This window comes from Pseudonaja textilis, chromosome 1 (genome assembly GCF_049901715.1).
Source record: "Pseudonaja textilis isolate UNSWEBS1 chromosome 1, rPseTex1.2, whole genome shotgun sequence".
NCBI classification, from domain to species: Eukaryota; Metazoa; Chordata; class Lepidosauria; order Squamata; family Elapidae; genus Pseudonaja; species Pseudonaja textilis.
The window spans coordinates 254,744,979-254,757,788 of NC_141990.1; the positions used below are offsets into that span (position 1 = coordinate 254,744,979).

A 12,810-nucleotide genomic window follows, 5' to 3' on the forward strand; every position below is an offset into this window, starting at 1 on the left:
TTCTGTTCTCAAAATGCAAGAATAATATCAAAATCACAGCTAAAGTATCATACCATTTTAATAATCTAAATTTTAGGGAGCATATGTATGGAGCATAGAGGAGTCAAATAATTCATAACTAGTCCCATCATAAATTAATGTGACAGGCACCTACAATATTTATTGGATAAATGGATAAAGGATAAATAATGGTTGCATCTCCCAAAGATTGGGGAAATCAACCTCTTCTATTAGGAATATTTAAATTTTCTCCTTTGAATCTATTTAATACAGTGAGATTAACAGTGTTGTTAAATTGTCAAACAAAATCTTCAGCTCAAAGGAAGATAGTCTGTGTAAAAATAAATGAGCCATACAAGAACTATATATTTATTGCACTAAAATAATAAAAAGCTGCCAGTATATTGAATGAAAAATGTCACAACTCTTAGATCAAGTCTATTTAATTAAGTCTGCAGTATCTTACTACATACAACAATGTATTTACATTTTCTAATAAAATAGTGGAAGAACTTTAAAAAAATATTGTATAGAAAGGAGTAATGGAATTCCTCACCTTCCAACAATATTAACAAAAGGCAGCTATCCATCTTCATTATTTGAAATAATTACCAATTAAGGTTGCAATCTTTCTTCCCTCCCCAGTTACACGTATTAACTCTCATGGATTTCATAAAGATTTAATTATGTCTGATGAGGTATCATCTTTTGCACTGGAACAAAAATTATACTTTCATTTTCAAAAAGAAGAGTATTTTTAAAGGGGAGGGGGACTACACTTATTTGGAGGCCCCTTCCTTTTCAGACATACAACTCTCCTGATACTCTTACATTTAAGATTAGAGGTGGGATTATACTTTAGATAGATATGAAATAAGCAACATTTAATTGAACAATTTTGTCTGTGAGTGTTAAGGTCACCCTTGAAGCCAGCATGTACCAAAAGTCTTAGGACAACAATTGCGAGATTTGTAGGGATTTGTAGACTCAATTCATTTGAAAAGAACCAGGTTAGAGAAGATAAATCCACAAAGTTACCTATAACACTTCAGTTTAAAAGTATCCATTGTTGCTTTGTATTGGTTGATTCTCTAGTTTTGAACAATACCTCTAATAATGTCAGTTTATTATCACAGCATATTTACTAAAAGAAATAATGTATTTTATTCAATCATCACTTATTTTATTAGATGCAATGCCTATGTATTCTGATCCATTTCCCCCTTCCTTAAAGAAAACATATAGATGTGAGCAATAACCTCACCATAGCCAAAAATATATGTCACTCGTGAAATGTATTTGAGACTATGAGGCACAAGTGAGTTATATCATCCCATTGATCTTAGTCCACTCGTAGATGTCTTGCTCACATACTATATCTGAGTTTATGAGAAGGTATCTGTCACCAACGCAAAAATGTTTCTGGCAAGCAGCACACTTGAAGCATTCCAGATGATACACTTTGTCCTTTACTCTCATGGTCATCTCATAGGCTCGGATTCTCTTCTCACAGGAGGCACAGAGACCATCTTGGCCAAAAAGCCTTTTTGGAAAAAAAAGTCCAATGTTAATGTTCCATAATCCATTTTAACAAAGTGGATTTAACACAAAGTTAAGTGTATGTATTTGACATTTTATTAGAGCTTCAAGCAAACGTATGGATAGTCTGAAGTTCTGGGAGGAGGGAAAAGAAAACACAAAGAAGGAACAAAATATACAGGTAGTCCTAATTTATTGACTGACTAATTCAATTTAGTACTCAGGTCCTACTTTAGCCATGAAAGGCAGCTGGGTGACTTTGGGCCTGTCCCTCTCTCAGCCCAATTCACTTTACAGTTGTAGAGAAAATGGGAAGAGTATGTTAAGTATGTTCAAGCCTTGAACTATTTGTAAAAATAATAAAGGTGGGATGCAAATAAATAAATAATGACTATTTGCAATTATGACACTGATAAAAAAAACTAACTTTTTGACCAATCCTTGTATTTATGCTCTCTGCAGGTCTGTAAAGGACTCCTAAAGTAATATTGTAAGCACATTTGCAATTTCATTTAACTAATGCTTTGCTTAGCCGAGTTGTTGGTTCCAATTGTGGTCACCTGATAAGGACTACTTATAGTACCATGATAACTCTAAGGACATATCATAGTCCACAAGAGCATAGCATCCATTAGAGAAATATAACATCTTGAAAAAGCAAGTAAGCAAGCAAACAAAAAGCTTTACAATATTTTCAATTGGCACCACAGCTGACTCTTGTCAGCTCAGCTTTCCAAAATTTAAGTAGAATCTCAAATGAGTTTGGAAATAGTTTCTATTCTTAATTTGCCTTCTTTCTTCTTATTGACCCTTAAAAATCTTCTGCAGGTTGATTGATCATTGAGTAATCCAAATTAAAATAGTCAAATTGTTAAAGGGGTGCAAATTTGAATTTGATATTAAATAAAACATTTATAGAAACATTAAGTAGGATGATAATGAGTTTGGTGTGCAGATTGCTTACAATTGATCTTCACATCAGTATCACATGGATTGTGGTCATTATGATGGGTCAAAGTATTTTTACAAATAATGCTTAGCATAATGTGCCATGTTCTTATGAATATTATAGAACAGAGAAAGAGGAATTGTAAAATCCATCATACTTTGTATAATTCCTGGTTATGTTAACACAAGCAGATACAAGTAGTCCTTTACTTATCTTATAATCTGGAATTTTGGTTGTACATCATTGCAGTCATAAGACAAGTCACCATGTCAATGTGCTTGATTTTACAACCATTTTTAAGTGGGTCATTGTGACTGTTAAGCAAATTGTAGTTGTAACTCCTAATTCATCTTATTGAATGGGTGGGTTTTTTGCTGGAAAATGGCAAAAAAATATTGCAAAATGCAGTCACATGACGGTGGGATATAAATATAAGCCAGTTGCCAAGCATCTGAATGCATCTACATCACAATGAGTGAGGGTGACAGGACCTAACTTTTTTTCAAGTCTATTATAACTTAGCAACCAGTCAAAGTTACAAGACATTTCCCCAGGACTTCGACTTGGATTTGAAGACACCCCCTCCCCACACACACACTTCATGTAATTATATTTTGGGCGCTTGGCAACTGGTCCATTTTTACCACTGTTTGCAGAGTTCTGCAGCTTTGTGACCATAACTTGTTTGCCAGAAATTGTCATTTGCTTCTGGTTTCCAGCAAAAAACACCCATTGTAGACAATGGATTCACTTAAAGACCATGGCATTCATTTTACGACTACAGCATTTGCTTTACAGTTGACCCCTGGTGGTGCAATGGTTAGAATGCATATTGCAGGCTATCTCTGACCCCTGCCAGGAGTTTGAACTGGCTCAAGATTGATTCAGCCTTCATCTTTCTGAGGTCCATAAAACGAGGACCCAAATTGTTGGGGGCAATATGCTGACATTGTAAACCACTCAGTGAGGGTTGTAAAGCATTGTGAAGCAGTATATAAGTCTTAAATGCTATTGCTAATGCTATCACAACTGCCATATTGACTTAATGACTGCAAAAAGATTGTAAGATCAGTCATGGTCATGTGGTAATCTGCCTAATAAGCACAATTTATGACCGTAGTTCCTGGTTCAATTATGATTGCAAGTCAATGACTACTTGTATATTTTTGTATTAGGCATATTTTATTATATCAGTAATATATGTTGTATGTTAATATGATTAATTTTGGAACAAGCCTATTAATTTCAAATATTGTTGTAAACTAAATACAGGGCCAGGGACAATAATTCTCAGCATAAAAATGATACATGTTTCTCCCTTGTCTTCCAAGAGATGTCACTGTTTACTCGTCCAAAACAATAGTACAATGCCTGTTAAGATATGGGTGTTTTTCTAAATGTTACCTCCTTTTGGTTTATAATATAATACATAAAGTAATTGCTAATTGTCAGCATATTGTTTAAAAAAGTTGTAGACAGAGTATACAGTGCACTATATCATACTAATACTAATAATGCTATACTATACTTACTGTACTATACTTGAATTACAAATTTTAAAAAACACAGTTGAGCAGTCTGTATCTATGGAACACATTAAGAAGATACAAATAATTGACACACATTATAGTGTGAAAAGTTGGGACATACCCAATTACAAGTTATGGAAGTGTATTAACTTAACAGTCCAGATTTTCTACCATCTCTGAAAATATTGAGCCAGTGGAAATAGGATACAATTATCTGGGAGTATTGAATTATTCTGGAAGTTTGCTGCAAATTATATCATGTAAAGCTAGTCCTTTATTCAAACAAGACAGTTGTTGGGGGGGGGAGTTTAAAATGGAGCAATTTGTATACTGTTTTGAGATTCCTAATAATGACAAGTGGTACACAACTATAAAAAATAGCAAGTTAGCACTTTTATTCCCATTCCTCCACTCTGAATTAGATATTAAGAGAGAATAACATTTCTTGATCCAGTAATGCAATTTTAACATTGTAATTAAATATTGGTTAATTTTTTAAAATATGTTAATGTTATATTGCTTTGTTCATTTGGCCTTGGTTTTCAACTATTCGGTTCAGAAAAAAAACATAGGGCCTTTTAAAGGCCTAGCAGCATAATGTGCCAATGCACATTATAGCTCATACAAGTAAGCCTTGATTTATGTCCACAATTGAGCCCAAAATTTCCATTGCTAAGCAAGATAGTTGTTAACTGGATTTTGCCCCATTTTACAATCTTCCTTGCCACAGTTGTTAAGTGAATCACTGCAGTTGTTAAGTTAGTAACACGGTTGTTAAGTGGACCTGGCTTCCCCATTGTCTTTGCTTATCAGACTGTAGCAAAAGGTGATCATATGATCTTGGGACACTATAGCTGTCATAAATACATGACTGTTGCTAAGCATCCAAGTTTTGATCATGTGAAGTTTTGATCATGTGATCATAGTTGTAAGTGTGAAAAACAGTCATTTCACTTTTTCAGTATCATTGTAATTTTGAATGGTCACTAAATGAATGATTGTAAGTCAAGAATTACTTGTACTTTCGAATTTATTCACATTATATTCTTGTCCCAGGGTATATTTTTCCTACCAAAATCAGTGGCTCACTAAATAAGACTGCCTGGGGAGTACTAAATTAATGGAAATAATTGAGACTGTATAAAGGCAACAGATCAGTTGTTTTGCCTTGAATTAATATTATTAAGCCATTTTATCAATTTGAAATCCTAACCCATACTTTTTGTAAAGTCCAAAGCAACTGGCAACACTATTATCCCCCTACCTTAATGTCTTGAACATACATTTACTATTTAGTCAGTCTTAGACTCATAAGCCCTCTGTCACTATTCTGCTTCCTTTCCACTTTGTGTCTATAACGTTGAACGTTGTCATTTTAGCATCACTTTCAAGGATTGGATCTTTTTCAGCTTCACTCTCTAGCAAATCAGCCTCTGCTGAAAGAGTTCCCTTCTCTGTCACTATTCTGCTTCCTTTCCACTTTGTGTCTATAACGTTGTCATTTTAGCATCACTTTCAAGGATTGGATCTTTTTTCAGTTTCACTCTCTAGCAAATCAGCCCCTGCTGAAAGAGTTCCCTCTTCTCAAGCTAATCTGGCAAAAGGCTTATGCAAATTGGGTTTTGAGACTAGTTCCTTTCAAGCCATCGTATATGTCCTTTCAGCCCAAGCTGAACCAACCTGGGACTGATGTGTTCAAATTTCATAGGTGATTCTAGCTTTGTTCTAAAGCAATGTTTCTCAACCTCAGTAACTTTAAGATGCATGGACTTTAACTCTGGCTGGAAATTCTGGGAGTTGAAGTCCATGCATGTTTAAAAGTTGCTGAGGTTGAGACGCATTGTTCTAAAGAATTTTGAGAGAAAACTATCCGCAAGGCAAAAGGATAAGGAGTGAGTAGCTTACCTGAGATAGTCTCTTCGACAGAGCTTTCTACCCAGTTTATAATATAGTCTCCTTCCCACTTCTCCAAGTCGGCACCCACATAAGTCACAGCTCAGACAATCTTCATGCCAGTACTGGTCAATGGCTTTAAGGAAGTATCGATCCCCAATATTTTGCTGACAACCTCCACATGTTAACAAGGAAGGAGGGATTTGGAGCACCTCATCCACTGGCTCCCTGGTTGAAACAAATCAAAGCAATCATTCCAACCTGCAGAAAGTCTAATTAGGACCAAAATTTTACCTTGCTCAAGAGTATAGAAGACTCAGACATTTTCTACAATAACAGATAAGGATATAGCTTTGGGTATATAATTTGAAATTGTGACCATCTCAACTTGCCTTTTTGTTAAAGTGGGATTGTATTCTTCCAGGCTAACACATTCAGAAATGTAGCATAATGGTGGTAGAAATACTTGGAAAAGGACAGAGAGGAAAAGCTAAGGAAACTCTTCAATGGTGGTGAAACTAAAATGGCTTGCATGATCTTTAGCAGAAGCAATATAAATTAAGTGTTTTTTTAAAGCTAAACTTCCTGTATATTGTTGTGTACAACTAGTAAAACCCAATTTCATAACTACAAATATTATAGTATTTCCATAATAAACAAAATGCAGACATTTTAGCCAACTACTTATTAAAAAAAAAACCAACATCTTATTGAATAGAAGCTGTATCATAGTTCTGGGCTGAGGAAAATGGTGTCTCAAATGCGTTCCCTATGCAGTCTTGATCTATAATAATTAAATGTTGATTGTATAAAAATCTTAGAACTAAAGGCAATCCTATTTCTAAAAATTTTTTTCTGTTTGCTTTCCTTTCCTACTTTGCCAAACACAACACTGAATATTGTAATGAATTATTTAATAAGAAATCGAGGTAAGCAATGGCATTTTGGTCACTGTGCTTTATTAGTGTATTTTTATATGGAAAATTATTACACTCTCAGTTATTTGTCCTTAAAATAATCAAATAATTGTTAATTTTTACATTTATTTTACTGTCTAGTAAGTATAACAGAAAGGTTTTACAAAGTATAACAATGCATTTAGGAGGAGTTTTATTTAGTAAGATTGTAGTTTAAGCCCCCTGCAGATTTATTGTAAAAAGCCTTTAAACTTATTAATAAACACATAGAAAAAATATATGAATGGGCTTGCATTTTGTCATTTGTAGATGGTCCATTCTATAAGAGCAGAGTCTGCAAATCCTTTTTCTTTGGTACTTTAATGTTGCAGACAATATTCTGCTTAAATGAAGTAAAAGAAAATTAAACAACTTCATAACCCTTATTGATATTATTAAATTACTTTAAACACTGCTCCTTATAGCAAATTCAGGAAATAAATAACAGAACCTAGAGTTGGGCCACTAAGAAAGGAAGGTAAAAGTTTGTGTTTAATGAAATTTTAAAACATGAATAATTAAAATAATAGTTAAAGGCAAATATCTCTGTATGGGCTGTATATCTCAAAAGTTCAGTGAAACAGCTCTGGAATACTGAATATTTGATAATGAAATATAAAAAAAATTGCTTGTGAAAAAGGATGAGATCTTCTTCTTTGGTGTCATAAAAACTTACAGTATCCCGAGTAAAAATATAGTATACACTATACAGTATTCTGCATTAGCCAGAATGAAGGTTATCAACAATATGCTATTTATTTATATAATTATTTAAATACTGTCCACTTCAACAAAAAACTAGTGTGGTTTAAAATCAAATGAAAATATTGAAAGAAAATTACATTTAGCTAACAGTTCTTACACTGTCAACATCCATGTGTTCTGTGAAATCATAAATTTTCTAAGCCTTTGTAAAGCCTGGGAGGTTGGGGACATTTCTAATCTCACATACTTTTCCTCAGTGATAGCACAGGGTAGAGTAGGCTGAGTCTAGCTAAAGTACTGTAAATAGAAATGGTCCTTCAATAAAATGTTTATGGGATCAACTGCAGTAGTTTCTTATGTATTAGTAACATACAGTATATTCACTTTGAACCCTGTGTAGCATTTTCATTGTAAGAAAATCTTATGTTCTTAAAAATCCTTTCCTCAAAAACATCTTAGTTATCCCTCTGAGACCCTTGAAATATTTCATTGAAGGTTGTTAATTTCATGGAAGGGTAATACTGAAGGGTACTATGGATACTTTCCTCTTTTTTTTCTTTTCTGCACCTTCAAATCAGTGTAAACTCCCAGGTGACTGGACAAATCCCTCCAGTTTTCTTGGCAAAATAAGTGGTTTGACATTGCCTTTTTCCTCGGGCTGAGGGTAAGCTTGGCCTAAGGTCACCCAACTAGCTCTGTGCCCAAAGTGGGACTAGAACTCACAACCTCTACACCACACTGGCTCTCACTACTGGTACTACTACTGTTATTATTCTGCTGTTCCTCCCAAATGAGCAGAAAGCAGTGTTTAAAGGAGCAATAGAATAATATTCAGTTGAAAACTATTGGGTAGAATGATTACAGGAGAAGCCTACTGTATTAGTAAGCAGCAGTTCGTTCCCCATTAAGCTGAAACAAGAGCTAAAGTCACGATTAAATGAGAGGAGTAAGACATTTTAATGTTACTCTATTATCTTCCTTTACCTGCTTTGCTCCCTTGACATTCTATTGTATAACTGCTGTTGAAAATTAATTCTCAAGTGAAACCCTGGCAGCTCACACAGTCAGCAGCTCAAAGTAAGATATTTTAACACACATTTAACCTTTAGCTCATAAACCTTGAAGAAGAAAGGCTCAGATTTTCAAAATTAATGACAATAATTTACATTCTAATCAAACTATAACATTCTCCCTATGCTTTGGCTATATTGCTAAATATAGTTTTTATACTAAATATGCTCATTCTGACTCATTCTCCTACATACCATTTTTATCGCATCTAAATAATTAGGAAAATTAATTGGGAAGTGGTTTGCTGGATGTCTTGAACAGAGACTGGATAGATACTGTAATTGTCAGGGTTGCTTTAATTTAAATCAAAATTAATTTTTGCAGTGAGTAGGGAATTGATTTCAATGTACTGAATAGAAAAGTAGCCAAATAAGACCCTTCCAGTTATAATCTTTTGGCTCTATGAAAAACAAATACACTTTTTCAAAACCTTTTTAAAAAGCATTTCCAGTTTAATCAGGAAGTAAATGATTAAGTATTGACCATGCTCAAGTTTTCAGATACTTCACATTAAAATTTTAATTGGTATTATAAAGACAAATATCCTATTTTATTCCAAACCTATAAACAAATGTTTCTATATTTGGTGATTTATTATTATTAAATCCTTCTAGCTCTTGCAGTGAAGACTGTCCATATATAGCTCAGTAGTATATATTTCCAAAATATTAAAATTTATTTTTTTAACATTGGGTCTTATTTGCTTATCTAATTATAATAATTACAATTATTAATAATTGCCCACAATTTTTTAAAATATCCCATTAGGACAGCATCCCTGGACTTAAAAATGGTAGTAAGCAAATCACGTGTATTCAGTTCAATGAAATTAAGTAGCAGAAGGTATCAGTATTTCTTGTAGGCCCATATAAACAGCAGAAAAACAAAGAAGGGAAGCACTTTTAACATTTAGTTTACTTCCACTATCTTAAGTTGATATCTTTTTTTAATAAGTGCTTTAAAAGCACTTTCATTCCATGATTTTGAATTTTGAATGAAATTCTCATTTTTTTTAATGTTTTGGACTGTAGGTGCTATAGTAATAAATTTCTTGTTTTGGTTATTTATAACAGAAAATTAGCACTTCTCCTTAATAATAAAATCTCATTCAGTTTTGTGGGCTGAAGTCAGAATATAGGATTGAAGCCTAAAGTATAACTCAGTATACTGAAGTACAGGGGAAGATAGGAAATGGGAACAATCAATCGTAAGAAATGCAAAAGGGGTTTGTTAATTTTCTATAATGCATATATTTATATAAAATATTTTACCCAAATGAAGTAAACTATTGATCTAATCAAAGTGCTTTCAGGGTAAATCGTGTTTAAAACAACCTGTTTCTCCAAATGGGTGGTTGCTGGGAGTTGGTTTCTAAAGTTTCCCTACCTCCTCCCTCCCCCATCATTAAAAACCAAATGCAGTAACATTATTTCTCCATCCCCATGAAACAGTTGATCCTGTCTTTAAAACGTATATTCCACTAAAGCAGGATGTTGGATAACAACTTTTCCATCCCAGAAATTAATAAAATGGCAGTTATCCGGTAAGAATAGCCATACATTATGCATGTGTATATACTTAGAAGTAATTCCCAAATAAGCGTGAAAAGCATTGCAGCTTTAAAACCCAAGTTCAACGCCAGTGACTTAGTAACCAACAATCGAAGAAACTGCAGGTATCAGCATTCCTTTGGAAATTCTTGTAACTGGATCCTTGTAAGAAATTCACCAGAAACCCTTACTTAATTTTGTTAATACTTTAAGCATTTTATAACGTCTATGCTAATCGGGAGAAGGACGGACTAAGAATGTGGCAAGAAGCCGGTGCTTGGCCGTTTCTGAGATACTACAACGCGTTGTAGTTTCAAACTGGTTTGCATTTTAACAATCGAGACGCTGAGCACTCTCATCTGATACTGACACTCATCTTCGACCACTCTCATCAGATCATTAAACCGGGCAGGCCGCGAGGAGAGAGAAAGAAAAACCACGCAGCCTCTCACCAAGTATTCGGTTCCCCCATCTCTGTCTCTGCCTCTCTGAAATCGCTTTCAGCTCTTGTTGCCGCCGCCGCCAACCTCTAAATCTCCAGGTCAGAAGGAACTGCGCCCATCAATCATCCTACCGACCGCCGGTCCCCTTCCAACACCTCCTCTCAATAAGAGTCTGAGGTCTCGGGCAATTTATCTCCCGGATCAAAAATGGGGGAACTTCGGCGCGTCTCTGGGCTCTGCCTGCCCTGCTAAAGGGGGCTCAACCTCTGAAGAAAGCAGCGCTCAGCACGAGCCGACGAGGTCGAAGCCAAGCGGAGGGCCACGCTGCTCACTCCGTCGCAAGAGGGGAGCGGCGACTTGGAAAGCGAAGAGAAAAGAGCAAGCGGCAGCCGCATTGTGTCGCCCTCCGAAGCCCTCCTCTCCAGCCCCAGCAGCGCCTAACGCCGCCGTTCCAGGGCTTCCTCCCGCCCGCCCGCTCCAGACGCGCACGACGCGGTCGCGTCTCCCTCCGGGAAAGTTGGCACTGAGTAAAGGAGCCCCCGAAGAGCGGGAGGCGGGCGCGACTTACTCGGAGGGCTCGAGGCTCTTCCTTTCGATGGCCGATGATGACATTGGCAGGGGTCGCTCCTTTGTAGCGGCGGCGGCCGTCGTGACTCTCGGCTTGTCCGTGACGAGGTTTATCCCCTACAGAGGCTGGCAGCTCCCGAATGCCTTTTCGGGTCGGGTCGGAGCGGGTCGGGGGTGGGGGGACGGCGAGCAGAACGGCACCTCCACCCTCAGTGACATCCACAGGGTGGCCCGCTTGTAACGCCGAGGGACTGAGGGATGGGGCGGGGGGGGCGGGCGGCGCGCGGGCAAGGGCGAGACGGACCGCGGCCCCCGAGCCGCACGCGCTCCGGAGCTATCTGGGCAGGCGAGGCGATCCTTTCGGAGCTACGCGCCCATCCTCGGGACGCTCCTCCCGCTCGCGTTGCGCGACTGGCCGCTGGGAAGAGCCGCTGCTGCTGCTGCTGGCACTCGCGGGCCGGCGCTCAGCTGTCACCGCTGTGCTTACCCCGGAGTCTCCCCGCTGCCTGGATTAGGTCGTCTGCCTGGAGGGGGCCTCCTGCACTGCGGAGGTAGTGCGGAGCATCCCTGGCTCCTCCGCCTTCATTATGAGCCGGGTCGGGGCCGCCGTAGTTGCTATTATTGCTAATATACCATTATTGAGGCCAACCCTGATGGTCTCTCCTCTGAGCCTCTCTGGTTTCACATCCTCTTTCCTGATCACGATTCAAATACAATGGGAGGAAATGACATTTAAAGAGACAGCTGTCTATTTCTTAACTGGACACTTGGGAATTTAAGCAAGCCTGAGCAGTAGCAGCAGTAGCAGCAGCATCTCTCACGACTGAGTTGGTTTCTTAAAGGGCCAGTCTTCTCCTGGCACGCACCCCCAGCTTGGGGAAAGTATCTCATGAGTAGGAGTTAGTGCTTTTTAAATTTAATTCCATAGTCATTTGCGGATAACATGGAGCTTAGCAGCAAAGTATCCAAAGAGAAGGCTGCCTTATGCAGATTGACATGCCTAAGATTTCTTAATGGCAAAATCTAAAAATTGAGGCTTGTTAATTCAGCACTAAATGTGCTGTATTTTGGAAATTACTAAGGCAGCTGCCCACCTCCCTGTCTGTATCTTGAACATTGATAATCATTGAACAAATCCATCTTTTGCATATGAATAAAACAGTGCATTGGGGAAACTTCTTAAAGAGAAATAAATAATGAAAATCAGTAGCTTATTCCATCATTTGTCCCACTGTCTTGCTCTACCCCTCCAAACCTATAACCAACCACCAAGATGGGATACTTATGGTGCAGTTGCTTAGGTTTAATTGCCTGTATTTGTTCCTTTAATGAAAATACCAAACCCTCATTAACAACATGTGTGGTCCTCCCAGAAGTGGCTGTTGGTGTTAGATAGGTGAAGTTCTGCTGTGGGCTTCAGTGGGCCTTCAGCCTGGCTGCTAGTACCTTTTTTTTTCCAAAACAGATTGTGAGGAAACAGCTACGTTTTATGAACTGGAAGGTCTTATCTCTAACTCCCAGGCATTTGATGCCCATGGTGCAAACTCAGCGGTGAGGGAAAGAGTGCTGACATGCTTTAACTTGCTATCATCCACTTCATTTACTAAG

At 37.4% G+C, this 12,810-nt stretch overlaps 1 protein-coding gene across 2 annotated transcripts; it reads right to left on the minus strand.

Annotated features, from left to right (window-relative positions):
• Positions 1 to 430: 430 nt before the first annotated feature.
• On the minus strand, positions 431 to 12,022 carry LMO2 (LIM domain only 2). 2 transcript variants are annotated; one of them, XM_026706924.2, is made up of 3 exons: positions 11,204 to 12,022; positions 5,923 to 6,138; positions 431 to 1,543 (listed from the first exon to the last, which is right to left on the minus strand). In XM_026706924.2, the coding sequence occupies exons 1-3, from the start codon at positions 11,245 to 11,247 to the stop codon at positions 1,324 to 1,326; spliced, it is 480 nt and encodes a 159-aa protein (XP_026562709.1). In that variant the 5' UTR covers positions 11,248 to 12,022; the 3' UTR covers positions 431 to 1,323. The 2 variants fall into 2 exon arrangements, with proteins under 2 accessions (XP_026562709.1, XP_026562717.1); XM_026706932.2 differs by lacking the exon at positions 11,204 to 12,022 and adding an exon at positions 10,645 to 11,136.
• Positions 12,023 to 12,810: the final 788 nt, after the last annotated feature.